General features: G+C 37.0%; 1 protein-coding gene across 1 annotated transcript in view; it reads right to left on the reverse strand.

Annotated features, from left to right (window-relative positions):
* Positions 1–24811, reverse strand: part of DYNC2LI1 (dynein cytoplasmic 2 light intermediate chain 1) — a 217197-nt gene extending 192386 nt beyond the window's left edge. The window contains exon 1 of the mRNA XM_053712283.1: positions 22640–24811. Coding sequence (XP_053568258.1) covers positions 22640–22683 — 44 coding nt within the window. The 5' untranslated portion in view covers positions 22684–24811. The remainder of the gene's footprint in view (positions 1–22639) is intronic.
* Between the last annotated feature and the right edge of the window lie 1274 nt (positions 24812–26085).

The raw sequence follows: 26085 nt of genomic DNA on the forward strand, positions 1-26085 counted from the left end.
GCTACGCTAATAACAAAACTAAAGGCAAAACTGACAATAAAGGTATAATGTGATGCCTGGTTGTCATGGTGACAGTGTTAGGGGAGTGGCTTATGTAAAGCAGCAGTTATGTCACAAAACCAACTGACAACACAAAGCCACCACCCTTATAACTGCTGCTCACTTTATTAGAGTTGCCAGACTGATATTGCTGAGCTTTAGTAATCACTTACATGTAACATATTAGTTATCTAATATCTTTATTTCACAGACAGCACATTACAATACAGCTAGTGCTTTACAGCCACAGCTATGTATATGTGCTGGTATGAAGAAAAGTGACTACCTCCAACACAATGCAAATGGCATCCAGTGGGAGCTGCAGGTGTGTCATGGTATAATGTGATGCTTCAGTAATCACTTACATGTAAATATTAGTTATCTAATATCTTTATTTCACAGACAGCACATTACAATACAGCCAGTTTTTTACAGCCACAGTTATATATATATGTGCGGGTATGAAGAAAAGTGTCTACCTCCAACACAATGCAAATGGCATCCAGTGGTAGCTGCAGTTATGTCATGGTATAATGTGATGCCTGGTTGTCATGGTGAGGACTGGCTTATGTGATGCAGCAGTTATGTCACAAAACAAACTGACAACACAAAGCCACCACCCTCATAACTGCTGCTTACTTTACAAGAGTTGCCAGACTGATCCTGCTGAGCTTCAGTAATCACTTACATATAAATATTAGCTATTTACAGCCACAGATCTGTATATGTGCTGCTATGAAGAACAGTGACTACCTCCAAATGGCATCATATGGGAGCTGCAGGTATGAACACCAATTACTACAGGTAATGTTACCATGATCACCCCAACTCAGCAACTGAATAATACTAAGTCACATGTATGTACATTGTAAAATAATACAGATAAATGACAGAAATAATAGCTTAAACTTTGTAGGTTCCTATTGGCACCAGTACTCTGAGCCAAAACATAGCATACAAACTGTACATAATAATAATACATATTATGTTTACACCTTTATTTAAAAATACATATAATTTAATAAATATTTTATTTTTTTAAATAATTATTTTAAACATATTATAGCATTATAAGTATTATAGCCATAACTGTAGGACACACCAATACTTTTCTTTGCTTCTACTACATATCTTTATAAGACTTGCAGCTGGCAGTAAAGGCTTTAAACCAGCTTTAAGAATGGTAAGAATTACTGCATCATAAGTCTGCAAATGCTCTAAAGCAAGGACATCTAGTAAAGGCCTAGAATATAAACCCCACGGAATGGGTCTGCAATTTATATGCTGCAAATTCAGTGGTGCTGGGACCCTCATTAAACACTGTACTGTGAGGTGCAGCATCTGATGCAGGTGTTTTTCTGCTTGACCCGGATGAAGAAAAGACAACTGGCATTCTGAAATAAATTCAAATCAGACTGATGTGCATCTGGCCACCAGTATACATGCTGATGGTAGGTGACCTTCAAGCATTTTTATTTTACTAAACTGTAAGTATCTAAGGTAAGATTTTCTGAGATTAACATATATGTAAACTCTTTGAGCAAGACATCTCATTATCACACTAGATTATAAATACAGAGCCTGCTCCAATAGCCTAAAGACATGTGCAGTGAGGTCAGATCATTTCTTGCATTTCTGTTATGCTTTTCCTGTACTTTCCCATTTCATTAAAATCTTTAGCTTTAATTTGGTTCTATATATTTAAAGCTTTCTGTACTTTCCAAGGCTTATTGATATAAGATATACAAATCATTTCTGTTACACTAGAACTTAAATCATAACACCAACAATCAAGCATATTTACACTTACACTACTATAACTTAAATAAACTGATATTAAATTAAATTATTTGGCTTAAATCCACTCTCACTGCACACATCTGTATAATGTAATAGTGTTAAGAGAAAACAATTATATGATTATATGTTTACACTTATATCCTTAATGCAATGCCTTGGCATAAGGAAACCCAATAATACTACTAGGTTTTAAGCACCATGCAGCTAGTTTACAATTTTATCTGAGAACTGCAGCACCCAGGAACAAGGACTAGCATGTCTGTGACACTAAACATGAATGTCTACAGTATCCATGGGACAAGTACTACTGTTGGATTTTTGAAGCAGAGAGCCTTAATGAAGCACAAGATTTGATATGTCATGGGATGGTCCTGTATTTTATACCTCAGATTAGAAACTGAAAAAATATTATAAGGTACAGTGTGTCATGCACCTATCTTCTTGCATTGGATGAACAATCCTTACAAGATGTGAATAGACTGATTCATATCTGGCAAGCAGTATAACAAAGACTGAAATACTCCATGTCAGTAGCAGGAAGATTGAAGATATCAGAGGGACTAGTGTTATGTCACAGGCTGAGTGCAGTTTTACATCAGGTGTCTCTTTTATTTCTCTATACTGTAAGTACCCAGAGGTAAGTTCTCCTTAAATACAAGATTGTAAGCTCTTTGAGCAAAGCATTGAAACACTAGATTGTAAGCTCCTTGGAACAGGGTCTGCACTTACACCCATGGAAATCCTTTAGAGCAGGGACTTCCATTGTACCAAATAAATGTATTGTTGTTAATAGAATGAGATAAACCCTCCATTTAATTTAATTCAGCAAGGAATAAATATACAATGGATAGAATATACAAATTATCTTTCTTCCTGTTTTCATAAAAAAAAAAAAAGAGGAGGTTAAAGTAACCACTTTTGGTCATGTCAACATTAACGATTATAATATGTGATATTGTCTATAAACATGATGTGATTTAACATGCCCATACAATGTAACTGCATCAATGTTTAATGTTACCTCAATAAAAAAAAATAAAAAAAAATTAAAAAAAAAATATACAAATTATCCCACAGAGTATATTATTAATACAAAATGCATTTTTAATATGGCACCCCTTATGCTCCTGTCAGTTTAAACCAGTAGTGTAGCAAACTGTGAAATACTTGAGGCTTAAATAACACATCATCAACCATAGGCAGCCTGTTTCGCTACTTTGGAACTCTTTCTCACTCAAGTCATTATGGTTGATGCTGATGTCCTCGAGCATTCCACCCTTTGCTATGGGGCTGCCCATTATATTAAAATGGATTTTGAATTATACGTGTTGCAATTTTGCACAGATAAGTATATTTATTTTTTGCTAAAATTAATACAATGGAGGGATGAGCCCCAAATGGGCCAAACAGGCTGTCTATGGTTGGTGCTGCTATTCTGCTCAAGAATTCATTTCATTATTTGTAAGTGTGATTACGAAAATTAATGTAATCATCAGCAAAACTGGCATATATCCCTAAATAAAAAATCAATGCTTGAGTCCAACAACATAGCACCTACATCATACTGAAGAGCCCCAAAGAGGGCGAAACAACCTGCCTATAGTGAAAAAAAAACCACTTTACATTTGTAGTATTACTCCCCTGCAAGACACCACTCTTTTTGTACTGGGTTTGTATGTAAGCAGAACTACTATAGAATAATAAGGGTTCCAGATATCATAAGATTCAAGATTTTGCCTGATTTCCCAGTGCCATTGAAATATTAAAAGGGTTCCTACTTAAATGTAATAAATTGTCAGATGTTTTGCACATATCTGCAATAAATATGTTTGTATATTTATATATGGGGACACAAAGAATATCTGTTAATGATAGCAGCAATCACCCCAAAAAAAACTAGCAATTATATCCATGCTTATTTCAGTGCAGGCCTCCATTTCCCAAGCTGCCTATTTGCCTCATTTTTCAGTGCCGTAATGGTCTAGCTATCTATAATAAGACCACTACTTGGATAAACAGACAAGCCTCCCTTAGAAAATGTAACCCACACTGTAAAAATATAAACTTCAAAATCCTCACATTTTCATATATGATGTAAGAAACAAGCTCATCATACTTTAACGTGTAGCCATGAAGACTGAAGCGGAGAGGGTCGGAAGCAGCATCCGCTGCTTCATAAATAGACCACTTAATATTAACAGGGACAGTGGGAGACACTATGTTGCCAATAGTTTTACCTCTCCTGTAAAAGAAACGAACATGTCTTTGAGGATCATTTCCAAAACATTCTTCGGCTGACAACACATTGGGAAGATATTTTTTAATAATATTGCACACCTCCTTGTATTGGGTGGAATATTGTGTTACAAATTGTATTACTTGTTTTTCTTTGTGTCTGGTATTGGACCCCTTCCTGTCTTTGATCAATTCCTTCCTGTCCATACTAGCCACTAAGAGACAAGCATCCTTATTTACATTCTTACTATAGCTTCTTTCTTGTAGTTCTCTGTCCAGCTAAGCAGCTTCTTTATTATATACTGATGAACTAGTAAAGTTATGCTTAGCACGAAGATGTTGGCCCTTTGCTATAGCCTTAAATGTGAGTGTGGGATGGCTGCTCTAGGCGTCTAAAAGAGCATTCTTAGAAATGGACTTTCTTTACAGCTTAGTTTCAATGTTAGATGTACCAACATTGCCTGAGAGCGTAAGCTCAAGATAGTTAATGTAAGTATTGTGAGTCTCGTGAGTAAAAGATATCACATTATCTGTTGTTTTTACATAACTCAAAAAGTCTTCCAGTGTTTAGTCATCTCCCCATATAACTTTTAGATCGTCACTATAACGTTTGTATAGTGAAATGTGATATTTAAATGGGTTGTCAACTCCATAGATACGGCACAGCTCCAAACACCCCATATAGAGGTTAACATAGGAGGGGGCAAACTTGGCCCCCATAGCTGTGCCACATCTCTGGAGATAAAAGTCTCTCCCATAGAAAAAATAGTTATGAGTCAAAAGGTATTCGATCACTCTTAAAATATATTCCTGCATATTGTGGCTAAGCCTACTCCTCTGAGACAAAAAGAACCTGACTTCCTGTAGTACCTTCTCATGGGGTAAGCAGCTATAAAGGGACACCAAATCCAAAGAGACCCATTTGGAGGCCGGTGTTCATCTCTGATCCTCCAGTATCTGTATAAGCTGTTTAGAGTCTCTCATATAGCTTGCTAATTCAAGAACCAACGGTTGTAAAATGGAATCAACCCATTCTGACAGTGGCTCAAGAAGGAAGCCAACCCCAGACACTATAGGAAGACTAGTGACATTAGATAAGCTCTTATGAACTTTAGGGAACAAGTCAAATACAGATATCTGAGGATGGATAATCCATAGAAAGTCGTATGTGGCTTTGTCTTTAAATCCATTATGCAACCCCTCATCTAGTATGTGTGACAGTTGAAACTTAAAGTCTTTACTGGGGTTTTTAGACAGTTTGGAATATGTGTTAGTGTGTGAAAGTTGTCTTATGATCTCTTTATCATGGTCTGTCCTATTTAGGACAACTATACTGCCCCCTTTGTTGTCCTCTAGTTCTTTGATCGCTTTATTTTCTCTTCTTTAGAGGTTATTGTGACATTTTTTAGTTTTATTAGATGAAATATTTTCAAGGTCTTTCACTTTCCTTTCCTGAAATAGCTTTAACACACCCCATCTAGACTGTAGGGGGTAAAATAAAGACTTGGGTCTGAAACCTGTATGGAACTTAATTTCAACTGAGGAGTTAGCCAGTTCTTGACTCTGAAGTTCTAATAATGTTTCTCTGGTACAGGCATCTACAAAATTCATGTGTTGTATGTTGTGGGTAATCCTAGTGTCTCCCCCACTAGTTGAAAAATGTTTCTTCATAGTGAAATTTCTCACCATTCTGTTCATGTCTACAATAGTGTTAAAAAATTAAATTTAGTACTGGGAACAAAATTCAAGCCATAGTTAAGTACCCTATCCTGTTCTTGCAAATCACTGCATCAAACATATATACGATGTGCTGTAATTCCCCATATTCACTATCTTTTTTGCCTCCACCTGAAGGTAAACCTCATTCCCCAAGGTTCACTTAGGATAGATGCCAGAGAATCATCGTGGTGCCAGTCTTCAACCCCCCAGGCAGAGTCAAAACAAAAGTATACATGGGCTTTATCCAGAAGCGTTTGGGTAATCCTAGGATTACCTGGGTAAAGCCTGAATGTTTGATTTTACATCAGGCTTACCCACAGCCATTGGGGTAATGTCAGTTTTATCTTATAATTACTCGTATAACTGACTTTACCTGTAACATATATATATATATATATATATATATATATATACATATATTTATATGTGTGTACATATGTATTTATATGTGTATATATGTATTTACAGACATATAAACACATAAATACATATGTATACAAATATAGACATATATAAGTGCATTTGAGCCCTTTGCAGTTAAGTAGATGAAAACATGAAAAAACATATTTATTCAATATTAATATTTAATAAAGTGTTTAACTGTGTATTTACTGTAAATATCTTACATTCCAATGTTCTGCACAAAGGGGAATGTGTTCTATGTATTTTTAAATAGATATTCATATATATATCTAAACCTATACAGGGAGTGCAGAATTATTAGGCAAGTTGTATTTTTGAGGATTAATTTTATTATTGAACAACAACCATGTTCTCAATGAACCCAAAAAACTCATTAATATCAAAGCTGAATATTTTTGGAAGTAGTTTTTAGTTTGTTTTTAGTTTTAGCTATTTTAGGGGGATATCTGTGTGTGCAGGTGACTATTACTGTGCATAATTATTAGGCAACTTAACAAAAAACAAATATATACCCATTTCAATTATTTATTTTTAATAGTGAAACCAATATAACATCTCAACATTCACAAATATACATTTCTGACATTCAAAAACAAAACAAAAACAAATCAGTGACCAATATAGCCACCTTTCTTTGCAAGGACACTCAAAAGCCTGCCATCCATGGATTCTGTCAGTGTTTTGATCTGTTCACCATCAACATTGCGTGCAGCAGCAACCACAGCCTCTCAGACACTGTTCAGAGAGGTGTACTGTTTTCCCTCCTTGTAAATCTCACATTTGATGAAGGACCACAGGTTCTCAATGGGGTTCAGATCAGGTGAACAAGGAGGCCATGTCATTAGATTTTCTTCTTTTATACCCTTTCTTACCAGCCACGCTGTGGAGTACTTGGACGCGTGTGATGGAGCATTGTCCTGCATGAAAATCATGTTTTTCTTGAAGGATGCAGACTTCTTTCTGTACCACTGCTTGAAGAAGGTGTCTTCCAGAAACTGGCAGTAGGACTGGGAGTTGAGCTTGACTCCATCCTCAACCCGAAAAGGCCCCACAAGCTCATCTTTGATGATACCAGCCCAAACCAGTACTCCACCTCCACCTTGCTGGCGTCTGAGTCGGACTGGAGCTCTCTGCCCTTTACCAATCCAGCCACGGGCCCATCCATCTGGCCCATCAAGACTCACTCTCATTTCATCAGTCCATAAAACCTTAGAAAAATCAGTCTTGAGATATTTCTTGGCCCAGTCTTGACGTTTCAGCTTGTGTGTCTTGTTCAGTGGTGGTCGTCTTTCAGCCTTTCTTACCTTGGCCATGTCTCTGAGTATTGCACACCTTGTGCTTTTGGGCACTCCAGTGATGTTGCAGCTCTGAAATAAGGCCAAACTGGTGGCAAGTGGCATCTTGGCAGCTGCACGCTTGACTTTTCTCAGTTCATGGGCAGTTATTTTGCGCCTTGGTTTTTCCACACGCTTCTTGCGACCCTGTTGACTATTTTGAATGAAACGCTTGATTGTTCGATGATCACGCTTCAGAAGCTTTGCAATTTTAAGAGTGCTGCATCCCTCTGCAAGATATCTCACTATTTTTGACTTTTCTGAGCCTGTCAAGTCCTTCTTTTGACCCATTTTGCCAAAGGAAAGGAAGTTGCCTAATAATTATGCACACCTGATATAGGGTGTTGATGTCATTAGACCACACCCCTTCTCATTACAGAGATGCACATCACCTAATATGCTTAATTGGTAGTAGGCTTTGGAGCCTATACAGCTTGGAGTAAGACAACATGCATAAAGAGGATGATGTGGTCAAAATACTCATTTGCCTAATAATTCTGCACTCCCTGTACATAATTCATATATATCTAAACCTATACATAATCATGTATGTAATATCTATATGTATATATATATATATATATATATATATATATATACATACATTTATATACTGTATATATATTCAGGTATAAATATATATTTGTGCAAATATCCATTAGATATATCTTTAAGAATAAATAGAACATATTCTGTTAGAACAGATTATGAAATATGCAATATTATCTTATGTTACTTTTTTAAACAAGATCATGTTTGTGCGACTTTTGGGTGTTAGTTTTTTTCAACTTTTTCAGCTCCTTTAAAGTGTAGGGGGAATGCGATTTTGCATTCGCAACTTCTCAAAGTCTATTTGTTACCGTGACATTACGAACATGAGAGAGCAAACATTTTACTTTCAACTCAAGCACAAATCTTCTAGTGCAAAAAATTACTTCTAGCAGTTTTAATGCATTAACGTGAGAGCAAACTACCGCTCCTCTCATAAATCTAGCTGGTATTTGTATGAAGGGTTGCTAGCTTCATAAAAATACCTGACAACCTATAGGTGATTGGATACGGGACATAGCTGGTTTAACACAACGTCTCCACAAAAGCTCAACCTTAGGCCCCACACTTAATCCTACCACATATATTTTTCACAACCAAGCAATCATTTGATCCTCTTGATTGTCAGTAACACATGTATGTAGTAGTGATGTGACCCCCTTGGCTGCCAGAGTACACACCCAGCAATGATGGAATACCCCCATGGTTGCCTGTAACACATATAATAGAAAATGCACAGTGTAACTACTTTTTGAGCCATATTTCTAATGCATAAAGACCTAGAAGGCATTTAAGTGTCCAGTATTTTTGTACAGATTTTACTGAACAGCCTGCTAAAATACTGGACTATCCATTTGAATATTGGAGACACCTGGCAACCCTATTTTACAGTCATAAAGACATACACAAAGTAAACATATTGAGCTATATGTTGATAATGTACATTTTCATTTGAGGGGAGGTTAAGGTTGCAATCAGCAGTGACAGTTTACTAGTTATTTTGTGTAGAAAAAAATAGGAATTAAAAGACAGTCTACTAAATTTTTATTGTTTAAAAAGATTGATAATCCCTTTATTACCCATTCCCCAGTTTTGCACAACCAACATGGTTATATTAAAGGGACATAATACTCATATGCTAAATCACTTGAAACTGATGCAGTATAACTGTAAAAAGCTGACAGGAAAATATCACCTGAGCATCTCTATGTAAAAAAGGAAGATATTTTACCTCACAATCTCCTCAGCTCAGCAGAGTAAGTTCTGTGTAAAAAGTTATACTCAACTGCTCCCAGCTGCAGGTAAAAAAAATACAAAAAATGAAGAAATGAACAGCAGCCAATCAGCATCAGCAGTGCTGAGGTCATGAACCTTTACTGTGATCTCATGAGATTTGACTTGACTCTCATGAGATTTCATTGTAAACTTCCTTTACCTGATTGGTGAAATAAGATGAGAGTGCACGATGCTCATCCCTTCAGATGTCCTAGGACAGACACACTAAAATGCTGCTTAGAAATCCTTTACAATGGGAGGTGGCTACAGAGGAAATTTTGAGGTAAAATATCTTTCTTTTTTACATAGAGATGTTCAGGAGATATTTTCTAGTCAGCTTTTTACAGCTATGCTGCATCACTTTCAAGTGTTTAAACATTTGGGTATTATGGCCCTTTAATATACTTTTAACCTCTGTTATTACCTTTTATCTAAGCCTCTGCAGAGTGCAGACTGCCCCCTTATTTCAGTTCTTTTGACAGACTTGCATTTTAGCCAATCAGTGCCCCTCTCATAAGTAACTCCACAGACGTGAGCACAATGTTATCTATATGGCACACATGAACTAGCACTATATAACTGAAAAACTGTAAAAATACACTGAGAGGTCCTACCTAGGTTTAACTTTTTAAAAAAGAATACCAAGAGAACAAAGCAAATGTAATAATAAAAGTAAATTGGAAAGTTGCTTAAAATTGCAAGCTCTAGCTGAATCATGAATATTAAATTTTGACTAGACTGTCCCTTTAATAAAGACACTTTACCTTTTATTTAAATATTCAAAATGTTTAGGTCTCACCCAGAGAAAGCAACAGTTTAGTGTCACACCACATATAATATTTAATTTTATATTAACATTGTGTTAAAATGACATGATCTATATCTATGATTCCAAAACCTTTTCAGGTCTCTGCCCCCATGGTTCCATGAAATCACCTTCAGCACCTACCCCCTTTGGGTTGCCACCTGTCCGGGAATGACCCTGACAGTTCGGGTTTCCATTTGTGTGTCTGGGTTTGAAGCTGAGTCAGACCCGGACATGCAAATGTCAGGGTTAGGTGTGAAAGAGCCACAGCCAAAACAAGGTGACATTGTGCATTTGCAACATACTGCACATACAGTTATATATCTCTTGCGTGTGTATGTGGGTGTGTGTCTGAGTGTGCAAGGGTCTTTGTGTGTGAGGGTGTGTGTCTTTGTGTTTGCCAGTGTCTTTCTGCGTGCGTGCGTGCGTGCGTGCGTGCGTCTGTGTGTGAAAGATTCAGTGTATTTGTGTGTTTGAGAGATAGATAGTGTGACTATCTATGTGCCTGCATAGTTTGCTTGTGAAACACCCTTTCATTATTGTTTTTTGTTTTGTATGTTAACCAAATGAAAATGTAGGACTAAACCCCCCCCCAGATATTCTGGATTTACTGCAGATGCAATATGGGCCAATTAGCTAGCATAGCTATATATACTTCTTGTGGATTGGAAAGCTATAGAAAAGGAAGCCAATCACACTCAAGTGAAATGTTTGCATGTCAAACTCATAGATCTGTATAGATTTTAATTGTGCCGGCAACACCATAGATTAGTGCTTTCAAACTCCATTCTTCATGCTTGAACTGATCAGCGACTCGCTTATTGTGATGGTCCAGTTTATTTTTTACATTTTGTAGACAGTTTTGTCATATTCTGAAGAGAAGTATCTTTGTTTTTATTCTACAGGATAACTTGTACCAGTTATTACCTTTAGCACAATTTGCATATAATAACAAACACTGTCATTATTGCACTCTTTCTTTGCCTTCCAAGAAACTGGCAAATAATTTACGGCTAGTTTACGAGTTTTGCGTTATGAGTGAAAAAGCCTCATAACGCTTCATTTTCCCTACCGCTGCTATTACAAGTTTCCGTAGCGCCACAAATATCATCACCATCTACCATCTACACTCAAATACCTACCGCTCACAGAGACCCAGTAGTAAATGATATATCGATAACAAAAACATCCACAAATCACTTTAAAAACATTACACAAAGTACACTTACACGCATACAAACACTCGACAATATTTATTTTTCATATTAAAAATTTTCATGTCAAAATAGAACGGATCAAAGTTACGAGATCTCGGGTGTTTGGAAAAAAATGCAAACAAAACCATTTTACATTGACTTACATAGACATACGGGAACATACACTCATCTAGCTACATCTAACTACAAATATTATCACATACATACACAAATCGATACATACAAACAATATACAGCACATTACCTATGCAAAACATATTTTTATTATGAAATTAACATGATTTAGCTACTTTTTCACAGAAGGACATGACATCACTCACTTTACGCTCAACACAAGTGTTGGTTTTTATTTCTCTGGAAATTTCTCTCTTACATTGACTTCTATAGGGAATACGTGCTCGTGCATGCGACTGGCAGATTTACCTAACGCAAAAAATTTTTTAGACTTTAAAACTCGTAATACCAGCGATAGTATTGGGGCGCTAATTCATTCATTCTTGCGTTAGTCTCACTATGCCAAATAGATCAAGAAATTACAATTTCCCTATGGAGTTATGTCTTTTACTTGTGTGAACATCACTACAACATCACATTCTTAAAGGAAATTACATTACATCAACTAGAAATCACCATCAATTCGATCATCAACAATACGAAATCGGTCTCAAAAATTAAATCATATTTAAACGGACATAAAATAATTTATTACATTTCAGTATTCACAAACATTAGCCAATTATAAACACGTCTCATTTACGTCTATTATAGCATTTCATTTATTCAACTCATATGCTTGGATGAACAGCATATCTAGTTAGGCTCACCAGATGATGATTGATGGATGCACATACATGACTATTGCCATTAACTCATACATGTTCATTCGATGTGCAGCAGACATGATACACTACATCGTATCATGTCCGCTCGCACTATGATAAATCTACGCCATAGTCATAAAAATGGCTATGCTGGTAGAATATTGTAGAATTTATTATTTTTCCCTTTTCACTGAAGGCTATATTACATTGCCCCGCTAACAAACTACCTTCAGTTGTAATTTCTTAATTACGATGAAAAATATAACTTGGCTTGGCAGAGGTCCTGTACCTGCATAGGGGCAAATTATACATTTTCTAAATTCCTTCCTATACAAGGGAATCCTGAGTTTACCTCCGGATTCTCCCAGGTAGTTTTTCACTCTTGGGCTGAGAAAGGTTTAAACGTTTTACACCAATTACTGCTGAATAATAACCATATTATATTTAATAATTTCTCATAAATTTAACCTCCATCGCTCTAATCAATTTGCTTATTTTCAACTCAGACATTACCTCAATTCCTTAGATTAGGACAGTTTTGATATGCATCCCCGAAATCAAAATATGTATAAATAAATTTGTGTCTGGTATTTACTCAATCTCACTATTTTATGGTATTTTACTAGATAAACAAGGCCAAAACTATTTAGACAAATTATTACATTACTGGATTCCCTCCTTTAGAGACTCCCAATATTGAACAAAGCTTTAATCATCTGGATCTACGCGAGGTCCCGATGAGTTTTAAGGAATCCGATATGAAACTCATAAATAATGCTTATTTTATGCCAAATAAAATGAATACGTTTTACTCTCTTCTCTCCCCTTCCTGACCTCGCTGTTCTTTTAATAAAGCTGATATAACTCACATGTTTTGGACTTGTCCAAAAAAATTTCAATTTTGGCAAAAAACTTTCTTCTGGTATAATAATCTATATAAAGATAACTTTAAAATTACCGTGAAGAATGTCTTTTTTCTGTTAAATGAAAATGCTAATCCAATGAAAAATTTCAGAACTATTAACACTATCATTCTGATTACTCGACACCTGATCCTTAAAAACTGGAAGGCTCATACCTCTCCCAGCTTTACACATCTACTTAAGGACATCCAATATCAAATCATTTTTGAGACATATAATGCTAACCTATCACGTTCTCTGAAAATAAATAAAAAGCTATTTTAACAAATGGCTTCCCATAATTAAAACATACTCTCATCTCAAAAACAAATACTTTACCCTTTTTAAGTTCTGACACTTTTATGGATCTAGTCCTATGGGACTGGTTTCCGCATCAATGGATCTCTAATGCTAGAGAACCTTATAATTGAAAGTTGGAAGGGATTAGAAGGTGGAATTAAAGTTTGGGGAGAAATTCTTTAGCTAAGATTAGATATGGGAGGAGGAGATAACAATAAGAATGAAGTGAGGATCTAATATGGGCTAGAAGTGGAGAGTCGGGAGAGGACTTATAGGGGCCTATTTATCATGCTCTGTATGGAGCTTGATGTCCCGTGTTTCTGGCAAGCCTCCAGGCGCCAGAAATCAACTCAATCGAATTCTATCGGGTTGATTTACACACCCTACTAGCGGCCGATTGGCCGCAAATCTGCAGGGGGCGGCATTGCACCAGCAGTTCACAAGAACTGCTGGTGCAATGATAAATGCAGCGTATGGACCTATGGAAAATGTTTTTACATTACTAGACAAAAGATGCAAAATGATATAAATGTTTTCTAATAAACAGCAAATATTTAGTTGTAGCTCTATCATGTGATACCTAGATCCTATTTTCTAAAAGCATTTCTGGTCCATGATAACTTGGCCTTTTTTTTTAAAGTTTGAATCATAGGTAGATCTAGGACAACAGTAATAATACACACATCAAACTAAGACTAAAGAAACAAAACACAATAAAAAGTAGAATTTTATTATAAAATATCATATAAAAACAAGCAATTTGTATGAAATACAAAAAAAAAAAATTAGATATGGTATAATATTAATAAAGTCAGAATAACATTAAACTGTATTTAATATTTGAAAAATTAATCGGAAACAAAATAAATGTATTGGGTATTTTCTATAAAAACAAATATATTTAATATAATTTTGGATTAAATACTCAAAAAATCATATTGCAAAACCTCATTCTAGTATGTGTGTAGCAATTTTAGATTCTAGGTTTTTGTTAAAGGGACAGTAAAGTCAATATTAAACTTTCATGATTCAGGTAGAGCAAACAATTTTAAAAATCTTTCCAATTTACTGCTATTGTCTATTTTGCTTTAGTCTCTAGTGGGGTAAATAAAAGGAATTATCTATAAATCTTAAAAATTATTCTTCTATATGTGTTACTGTCAGAAAGGGGTTCAGTGATTGCTTTCTATGGGCAAGATTACAAGTGGCGCGTTAATGAGAATTATAGCTGGACTATGCTAACATTAGCACACAACTTGATATTACAAGTCCATGGTAAATTAGATTAACCAGAGAAGGTTTAGCATGGCCAACATCACTGTAGCATTGTATAATTTTAATGGATATCTTGACTGAGCTAAATAGCACTGATATTACAAGTTGAAAGTTATGGGCTGCCCTTTTGAGAAAGCTCAAATAGCCCTAGAAGAATTCACAAGACTTGAGACCAGACCTAAAGTGTAAGGGTTAAAAAAAATCACAGGACACATCTAAAACATACTAAAATAAAGTATTACACTTATATATACACAAGGGTTCCAATGTGTGTGTGTGTGTTTGTGTGTCTATATATATATATATATATATATATACACATATATATATATATATATATATATATATATACATACATATTTATACACATATATATATACACACACATATATATATATATATATATATATATATATATATATATATATATATATATATATATATAGATACTGTATATATATGTCTAACTATGTAACTATGTATATATGTGTATGTATACATTTCTATATATGTGTCAATTTGAATGTGCATACATATACACACATACATACACATATATAGACGTATAAATATACACTTTTGAGCCCTTCACATTCAAATACCTTAAAAAATAAAATATAATTATTATTTTTTTACTATTATTTTTATTATTTTTTTATTATTATTTTTTCAATGAGCTTTATTGAAAAATCGGCAATACAATTTATACTTATATAATATAAGTGGAGCTTATAACGTATGTTCTTTTCCTGGGTTCAGCTGAGTTCCAGATCTCAGAATCAAATAAGCTCAAGAGTTTTTTTAGTATTTTTAACAAATTGAACATTTATAACATATCGGGGCATATTTATCAAGCTCTGTATGGAGTTTGATGTCCCGTGTTTCTGGCGAGCCTTCAGGCTCGCCGTAAACACAAGTTATGAAGCAGGGGATCTAAAAGCCGCTGCTCCATAACCTGTCTGACTGCTCTGAGGCGGCGGACAGACATCGCCAGAAATCAACCCGATCGAATACACCCCCTGCTAGCGGCCGATTCACAAGAACTGCTGGTGCAATGATAAATGCCGACAGCATATGCTGTCAGCATTTATCGATGTGCGGTGGACATGATCCGCAATATCGGATCATGTCCGCTCGGACAATGATAATTCGGCCCCATCATCTTTTCTAATGTTATATTAACATTATATAAATTACATTTTACCTTTCTCTTTTAGTAAATATAATATAAATAACAATTAAGGGAAGGATAAGTAACTTCCATACAGATTGAGGGGGGGGTGGAAAGAACGGGAGGGGTGGGAATAAAAAAAAATGGGGAGGGATAACAACTCTTACTGTGAAGTTTGTGTCTTGTGAGGAATTTTATGGGTGTTTATTTTTCCAAATGTGTAGCATGTATTCATGAATCTCTGCCCTTCCATCCCGTAGATATCTGTACCTCTCTAGTTGCAAGAGCCAATCTACTTGTTTTTTCTACTCTTCTACATTGGGGACTTTGGTTGACTTCCAGTTTCTGGGTATTAACATTTTATCACTGTTAAAAATTAGAAAGAGTAAATTTCTTTTGCTTCTATCCTTGGGTAGCCCGTGCTATTGCTTGGGTAGCCCGTGAAATAATAGCGTTTGAGGTTTGTTGGGTATTATTCCTGTCCTTGCTGGATATTTGGGAGTCTAGTTCTGTATTCCATTTCAAAGCTTATGGTGAAGGGGCTTCTTCACCTTTGTTTAGCAGTAGCCTGTATGTTAGAGATATTACATGATTAGGGAGCGGATTTAATAGGCTTAGTTTTTCAAATGTTGTGAGATTCCTAAAGAATTTAGCTTTTTGTGTGTGGGTATTTAGGTAATGCTTTATCTGAGCATAGGAATACCATGTGATGGATATATCTGCTTCATGTAATTCAGTTAAGAATTCTGTGAGTTACCTTTTTTATCAAACATATTATGGATATGTGTTTTAAGCTGTTTGCGTTACAGGGCCCCGGGCCAACAACTTCCTTACCTTATTACTATGTTCATAATATAATTGTTTTAGACGGAGAGCATTTCTCTGGTGTTCTTCTTTTAAGAGGGTTTTGACATCCTTTCTGGCCTGTATTAATTTTGTTAGTATTTCAAATTTGGAGGGGTCTTTTTTATGAATAGTTTAAAATGTTTTAATTTGTAGTAGTAGATTATTATATTTTATTCTGTTTGTTGTAAGTGTAGTTTTTCTCTTTGTTGTATGAGCTCTCCCCTAATGACACATTTATGTGCCTCCCAAACAGTTGTATTGGCTAGGTCAGGTGTAATGTTCAGAGTAGAGTATTTCTCTACATCTATTTTCACTATTGGGTTGTCTAGGATGTGGTCATCTAGTCTCCACATGAAGGGTCTGTCTGGTGCGGAGTCCCATGCCAGTGTGCAATGAATTGGTGCATGATCTGACCATGTGATTTGATGTATTCCTGCTGTTTGCAGTGATACAAGGCTGATCTGGTCTAATAAAAAATAGTCTATGCGGGAATAAGTCCGGTGGGGGTGCGAATAGAAAGTGAAATTTTGGGCTGTTGGGTGTAAAATTTGCCAGGAATTATGAACCACCAGGTCTGTTAGGCTTTTATTAAACAGTTTGGTTACTTTTGTATAGACTGTTGATTTACCTCTGGAACTATCGTGAGTTGGATCTAGTAAGATGTTGAGATCACCGCCCAATATCAAGGATTTTATTAGAGATGTGTTTAATAAAAAGGTGTTGTTGGATATTGGGAGAGTAAACATTGACTATTGTTGTTATTTTACCTAGTAGTGTGCCAACAAGAATGAGATAACTGCCATCCGGATCTCTCTCTCTTCTTGTATGATTTGAAAAGGGATTGAGTGTTTGAACACTATGACGACCCCATTTCTTTTGTTTGGGCCAGAGGCAAAATAAGTTAATGGATATTTGGGATTGGATCAGAGTGGTTTGCAGCCCTTTTTGAAAGTTCTCTGATTACCATAGATCGTTTCTCAGGTATGTTAAGTCCCTAGGGCCTAGATTTGGAGTTTGGCGGTAGATGGGCTGTTAACGCTCCGCGGGCTTTTTTCTGGCCGCACCATAAAAATAACTCTGGTATCGAGAGTTCAAACAAATGCTGCGTTAGGCTCCAAAAAAGGAGCGTAGAGCATTTTTACCGCAAATGCAACTCTCGATACCAGAGTTGCTTACGGACGCGGCCAGCCTCAAAAACGTGCTCGTGCACGATATCCCCATAGGAAACAATGGGGCTGTTTGAGCTGAAAAAAAACCTAACACCTGCAAAAAAGCAGCGTTCAGCTCCTAACGCAGCCCCATTGTTTCCTATGGGGAAACACTTCCTACGTCTGCACCTAACACTCTAACATGAACCCCGAGTCTAAACACCCCTAACCTTACACTTATTAACCCCTAATCTGCTGCTCCCGCTATCGCTGACCCCTGCATATTTTTTTTAACCCCTAATCTGCTGCTCCGTAAACCGCCGCAACCTACGTTATCCCTATGTACCCCTAATCTGCTGCCCTAACATCGCCGACCCCTATATTATATTTATTAACCCCTAATCTGCCCCCCACAACGTCGCCGCCAGCTACCTACAATAATTAACCCCTAATCTGCCGACCGCAAAGCGCCACCACCTACGTTATCCCTATGTACCCCTAATCTGCTGCCCTAACATCGCCGACCCCTATATTATATTTATTAACCCCTAATCTGCCCCCCACAACGTCGCCGACACCTGCCTACACTTATTAACCCCTAATCTGCCGAGCGGACCTGAGCGCTACTATAATAAATGTATTAACCCCTAATCCGCCTCACTAACCCTATAATAAATAGTATTAACCCCTAATCTGCCCTCCCTAACATCGTCGACACCTAACTTCAATTATTAACCCCTAATCTGACGACCGGAGCTCACCACTACTATAATAAATGGATTAACCCCTAAAGCTAAGTCTAGCCCTAACACTAACACCCCCCTAAATTAAATATAATTTAAATCTAACGAAATTAATTAACTCTTATTAAATAAATTATTCCTATTTAAAGCTAAATACTTACCTGTAAAATACATCCTAATATAGCTACAATATAAATTATAATTATATTATAGCTATTTTAGGATTAATATTTATTTTACAGGCAACTTGGTAATTATTTTAACCAGGTACAATAGCTATTTAATAGTTACCTAGTTAAAATAATTACAAAATTACCTGTAAAATAAATCCTAACCTAAGTTATAATTAAACCTAACACTACCCTATCAATAAATTAATTAAATAAACTACCTACAATTACCTACAATTAACCTAACACTATACTATCAATAAATTAATTAAACACAATTCCTACAAATAAATACAATTAAATAAACTAGCTAAAGTACAAAAAATAAAAAAGAACTAAGTTACAAAAAATAAAAAAATATTTACAAACATAAGAAAAATATTACAACAATTTTAAACTAATTACACCTACTCTAAGCCCCCTAATAAAATAACAAAGCCCCCCAAAATAAAAAATTCCCTACCCTATTCGAAATTAAAAAAGTTAAAAGCTCTTTTACCTTACCAGCCCTGAACAGGGCCCTTTGCGGGGCATGCCCCAAGAATTTCAGCTCTTTTGCCTGTAAAAAAAAACATACAATACCCCCCCCCAACATTACAACCCACCACCCACATACCCCTAATCTAACCCAAACCCCCCTTAAATAAACCTAACACTAAGCCCCTGAAGATCTTCCTACCTTGTCTTCACCATCCAGGTTCACCGATCCGTCCTGAAGAGCTCCTCCGATGTCCTGATCCAAGCCCAAGCGGGGGGCTGAAGAGGTCCATGATCCGGTCAAAGTCTTAATCCAAGCGGGGCAGAAGAGGATCTTCCATCCGATTGAAGTCTTCATCCAGGCGGCATCTTCTATGGTCTTCTATCCGGAGCGAAGCGGCAGGATCCTGAAGACCTCCAGCGCGGAACATCCATCCGGCCCGACGACTGAACGACGAATGACTGTTCCTTTAAGGGACGTCATCCAAGATGGCGTCCCTCGAATTCCGATTGGCTGATAGGATTCTATCAGCCAATCGGAATTAAGGTAGGAATATTCTGATTGGCTGATGGAATCAGCCAATCAGAATCAAGTTCAATCCGATTGGCTGATCCGATCAGCCAATCAGATTGAGCTCGCATTCTATTGGCTGTTCCGATCAGCCAATAGAATGCGAGCTCAATCTGATAGGCTGATTGGATCAGCCAATCGGATTGAACTTGATTCTGATTGGCTGATTCCATCAGCCAATCAGAAAATTCCTACCTTAATTCCAATTGGCTGATAGAATCCTATCAGCCAATCGGAATTCGAGGGACGCCATCTTGGATGACGTCCCTTAAAGGAACAGTCATTCGTCGTTCAGTCGTCGGGCCGGATGGATGTTCCGCGCTGGAGGTCTTCAGGATCCTGCCGCTTCGCTCCGGATAGAAGACCATAGAAGATGCCGCCTGGATGAAGACTTCAATCGGATGGAAGATCCTCTTCTGCCCCGCTTGGATGAAGACTTTGACCGGATCATGGACCTCTTCAGCCCCCCGCTTGGGCTTGGATCAGGACATCGGAGGAGCTCTTCAGGACGGATCGGTGAACCTGGATGGTGAAGACAAGGTAGGAAGATCTTCAGGGGCTTAGTGTTAGGTTTATTTAAGGGGGGTTTGGGTTAGATTAGGGGTATGTGGGTGGTGGGTTGTAATGTTGGGGGGGGGTATTGTATGTTTTTTTTTACAGGCAAAAGAGCTGAAATTCTTGGGGCATGCCCCGCAAAGGGCCCTGTTCAGGGCTGGTAAGGTAAAAGAGCTTTTACCTTTTTTAATTTAGAATAGGGTAGGGAATTTTTTATTTTGGGGGGCTTTGTTATTTTATTAGGGGGCTTAGAGTAGGTGTAATTAGTTTAAAATTGTTGTAATATTTTTCTTATGTTTGTAAATATTTTTTTATTTTTTGTAACTTAGTTCTTTTTTATTTTTTGTACTTTAGCTAGTTTATTTAATTGTATTTATTTGTAGGAATTGTGTTTAATTAATTTATTGATAGTGTAGTGTTAGGTTAATTGTAGGTAATTGTAGGTAGTTTATTTAATTAATTTATTGATAGGGTAGTGTTAGGTTTAATTATATCTTAGGTTAGGATTTATTTTACAGGTAAATTTGTTATTATTTTAACTAGGTAACTATTAAATAGCTATTGTACCTGGTTAAAATAATTACCAAGTTGCCTGTAAAATAAATATTAATCCTAAAATAGCTATAATATAATTATAATTTATATTGTAGCTATATTAGGATGTATTTTACAGGTAAGTATTTAGCTTTAAATAGGAATAATTTATTTAATAAGAGTTAATTTATTTAGTTAGATTTAAATTATATTTAATTTAGGGGGGTGTTAGTGTTAGGGTTAGACTTAGCTTTAGGAGTTAATCCATTTATTATAGTAGCGGTGAGCTCCGGTCGTCAGATTAGGGGTTAATAATTGAAGTTAGGTGTCGACGATGTTAGGGAGGGCAGATTAGGGGTTAATACTATTTATTATAGGGTTAGTGAGGCGGATTAGGGGTTAATACATTTATTATAGTAGCGCTCAGGTCCGCTCGGCAGATTAGGGGTTAATAAGTGTAGGCAGGTGTCGGCGACGTTGAGGGGGTCAGATTAGGGGTTAATAAATATAATATAGGGGTCGGCGGTGTTAGGGGCAGCAGATTAGGGGTACATAAGGATAACGTAGGTGGCGGCGCTTTGCGGTCGGCAGATTAGGGGTTAATTATTGTAGGTAGCTGGCGGCGACGTTGTGGGGGGCAGGTTAGGGGTTAATAAATATAATATAGGGGTCGGCGGTGTTAGGGGCAGCAGATTAGGGGTACATAAGTATAACGTAGGTGGCGGTCGGCAGATTAGGGGTTAAAAAAATTTCTTCGAGTTGCGGCGATGTGGGGGGACCTCGGTTTAGGGGTGCATAGGTAGTTTATGGGTGTTAGTGTACTTTAGGGTACAGTAGTTAAGAGCTTTATGAACCGGCGTTAGCCCAGAAAGCTCTTAACTCCTGCTATTTTCCTGCGGCTGGAGTTTTGTCGTTAGATGTCTAACGCTCACTTCAGAAACGACTCTAAATACCGGCGTTAGAAAGATCCCATTGAAAAGATAGGATACGCAATTGACGTAAGGGGATCTGCGGTATGGAAAAGTCGCGGCTGAAAAGTGAGCGTTAGACCCTTTAATCACTGACTCCAAATACCGGCGGTAGCCTAAAACCAGCGTTAGGAGCCTCTAACGCTGGTTTTCACGGCTAACGCCAAACTCCAAATTTAGGCCTTAGTATTGAGGGATGTGAAAGTCATGCATTGTTTAATGGTTACTATTTTGAGTTTTACTCACTCAGGAGGGAAAAAAAGGGGGAGGATATATGAGGGTTGTATCCTCAGTTCCGTTCCATTATGTTTTATTTTATTTAAGTGTGTAAATGGTGGTAGTATCTATTGGTGGCGGGAGTAGGAAGGGAGTTTATGTGTTTGTGGTCACACTGAAGTGTATGGCGTATGTGAAACCTATAGTCCCTGATAGTAGTGGTTAACAATAGGAACCTATACATCTTCAATCTCTGTAACAATAACCTTTTAAACACAATGTATCTTTTATCTAAATGGGCACATCCATATATAACTATATATTACCATATGTCCTTGGTGAGAAGGTCCTCTCGTCTCTCTTATAAATTTGTAATAATGATTTGAAAGAAGGGGACTTTGTGTGTTTGCTCTCTCACCAGCGTGTACAATATACATAAAACATATAGCTTTGATAATGGCGTTTAACAATAGTACCTTATACATCTCTAGTGTTAGCACAGATAAAGTATTTTTTCTCTAGATGGGCAAGCCCATATATATTTACGTGTTCTTGGTGAAGAGTTCTTCTAGGTTCCCATATCTTTTCATGATATTATATCAAGAGTCAAATAGAGTCCTCTGACTCCGGTGCTGTATTGCTGCTTTCTGTGGCTTGCTGTCAGTTTTTCTCTTGAGGTGGAACAAGCAAGGGAATGTTTAGCTGCTTGCAAAAGTCTGGTAGATCTTTTTCTGTTTTGAACGTTGTAGATGTCAGAATCCTTATTAGTTTATAACAAAAGGTGGATCACAACTGCAGATTTTAATGTTGGTTTGTTTGCCAGAGTGAATAGCTACAAAGTATGGCAGTTTCACTGGCAACTTGATTTGAAGTAAGCAGAGATTACTCCAAGAGGGATGCAGGCTGGAGTAATACTGGAGAACAATTAATCATATAACTATCAAGCTACGGTTTGTTGTTCACATAGAATGACAGCTCTTCCTGTTAGTAACAGCGTAACAGAGATCAATATGGAAAAGGGTTTACCTTAGTTGTTACTCTAAGCAAACGTGATCAGGCTGCAGCTGGTATGCAGACTGTGTACTGTGTGAACAGTGGTAATCCAGAGTGGAGCGTCTCAGCTGCTGCAGGCTGACAAGCAAAAGCTCTGTTAAGTGGCGAAGTAAACTGCGGGTGTTACAGTAAGTTAATCCGTGTCTGATAGTCACCTATGCCAGTAGTACAGCAGGAGAGTCCAATGCGGTTGCATCCCCAGTAGAGAGACACAGCATGTAAGACCTGAGTGGAAATGCTGAGACAGTCAGCTGGAGGTTAGAGGCATACAGGAAGCTGACAGAGACAATATGTCATAAAGCTTGCAGATCAGAGAGCTTGCTGGAAAGTTAAATTCCACAAGTGAGATAGGCTTGTATCCTAAGGAGGTTTAGAATCTGTGGCTCCTCAATTCCTAACTTGAAAATACTGAAGCGTAGGTAAGGGGGTGTGGCCGACTTAAATAGCCTCAGGTAAAGGTGTGTAGAGGATTTAAAGGCATAGCGTTCAGAAACAATATACAGAACATGAGTAACCCTGACAGTAGAGGTGATATACCTGAGGTCTCTCCTCTTCTGTAAGGTTGCTGGACTTAGATCCGAAAAAAATTGTAATGTTATGCCTGCGTGTGTTATTTGTTGTTTCGTTCTGGAGCATTTTAATATTTCTTCCTTGTCCTGAAAGTTCAAGATTGGTGGTGGTGGTCTTGGTTTCAAGGCTCTGTGGGCTCTCTCCATGACTATCTCTTTAGAAGAGGGGGTCCCTTTCAGGGTTCAAAATAAGTCTTGTAGATAACCAGGCAGTGCATTAGGTGTCACCGATTTGGGTATTCCCCGTACTTGGATATTGTTGCGCCTATTCCTATTATCTATATCTTCGACTTTTTCCATCAGGTAATATAAAGTATTGTCATGATCCTGAAGTGTATGTGTAACTTTTTTCACAGTACCTGCCGTTTCGTTTTACTTTTCTTCTATTTGATGTACCTGTTGTGTCACTGATGTGATGTCTTTTTTCAGGTCACCGAATAGCTGGCGTACCTCTATCAATACAGCAGGGATATCATCTTTTGATGCAAGTTGTTTAAGGTCTGCTTTAGTTGCTGTATCGTTTTCTGAGATGGAGACCTCATGTACTTGAGCTGATATCAGCTGTGTGTTAGCTGAGGATTGCCCTGCTATGTTGTCAGAGATAGTTTCAGGCATTTTAAAGTACTGGATCAGTGTGGAAGATTTAGCAGGTTTGTCTATTTTGGAGTTCCTTCTGAGTAAAATTACTGTATTGCAATAGTAATTGTGTGGTAGTAGTCAGAGGAACCCTAGGCAGAGTCACACAGTTAAACTCCTTCTGGTACATGCAGTTGAAGATTATTATATGGATCTGTTGGTGATCTTAGTGTTTATGTATGCACGGGGTGGGTCCTGGGTTATTATTTTATCCCCACAATGCGTGTCAGAATATCTGAGGCCTTGACTGCGTAGTTTTCTTTATGCAGTTGTAGCAAAATATATGTTAATAAGGAGGCGCATGGTGATACAGTGAGTGGACCTCTACTTAAAAATCTCCAATATGTGGGCCCACTAAAAATGATGTGCCAACAGGTTTAGGTGTTATGCCCTATTTAAGAGCGTATGTTATCGTCTCGGTGCGTTACCTCCGGTCTTCTGCTGAACCGGTTATTGCGGATGCTTCTGCACTGTGTGCAGTCTGTAGCCTGTTACCTTATCCCGGGCCGCTGTTATGACCGGGTGCCTTGCACTGTGGATGTCAGCTGTTATACTGTGCAGTTGCTGAGTTTCCCCTCTGTCATAGGAGTTTCCTGAGTGCTCACTCTGCAGTTACCGCGTCGGTCTCTCTCTGTTGCAGTTTGTCCCGGCGGCTCGTTAGGGGTGTGTGAACGAGAGGCTTTTCGTTACAGGACATGCCTGATTATTTCTCCCTTGTATGCAAAGCATTTTAAGGTCAGTTTAATGTGGATGCCACCTTTTTTATAGTTAGGAACAATTCTGAGGCCTAGGAGCTAATCTAGTGTGTGGCCTTCATCCAGCATGGCAAGGCTCCGCCCAATAAAATATAATTTTTAATACATTTTAATGTTTTAATGTGATTTTAGTAGAAATATTTCACATTCCTATGTTCTTCACTTCTAAGAAAATCTTTTTATTTTCAAATATATATATATATACAGTGCTTTTTTTGTAAAAGAAAATTTGCCTGGTATTAACTGATTATTGATTGATATATTGTACTCAGTAACTTTGATAAATATAAAGGGACAGTTGATATATTTTGCAGCCCCATCTTGTAAATACCCCCACAAAAAAGCCCTGTATATATATATATATATATATATATATATATAATACATAACTATATCTATATCTGTATATATTCATATAAATATATAGGTATAGATATATATATATTTTACAAAAAAATATATACATATATAAAAATTAAAAGAAAATTTGCTTCTAATGCATTTTTGGTTAGTGCTCAAGCAATGAATAAAGGATTTCTTTAACGCACCCCATAGAAGTCTATAGGAAGAGTTAGCGCAGATGTGATATTGAAGTTAGTGAGCCTGAGTCTTGCACTCTAGCAATTTTTACTTTCAACTTGTAATACCAGCCCTAAACTGACAGCACTAATGTTTTGTGAAAGACACCCAGTGGGTAAAATTGCTGATGTGTATGTATAACTGGTACAAAGAGGTTAAATGGTTATTCTGTATGTAATAGAAAGTCAAGGTACAGTAAAACCTCTGGTCTTTATGTGTTACTAGCACCAAGAGGTTAAACAATGCTCCATGTATTACTGTAAGCCAAGGGGAGTAACTAATTGTTCTTTGAGTTTAACTGCAAGCCAAGGTTGGGTAAAACCACTGCTCTGTGTGTGTTTCCATCAAAAAAGGGTAGGAAATTTGCTCAGTGTTCCAGCAATGCTGGGGTTTGATGATT

This window comes from Bombina bombina, chromosome 4, assembly GCF_027579735.1.
Source record: "Bombina bombina isolate aBomBom1 chromosome 4, aBomBom1.pri, whole genome shotgun sequence".
In the NCBI taxonomy this organism is placed as follows: Eukaryota; Metazoa; Chordata; class Amphibia; order Anura; family Bombinatoridae; genus Bombina; species Bombina bombina.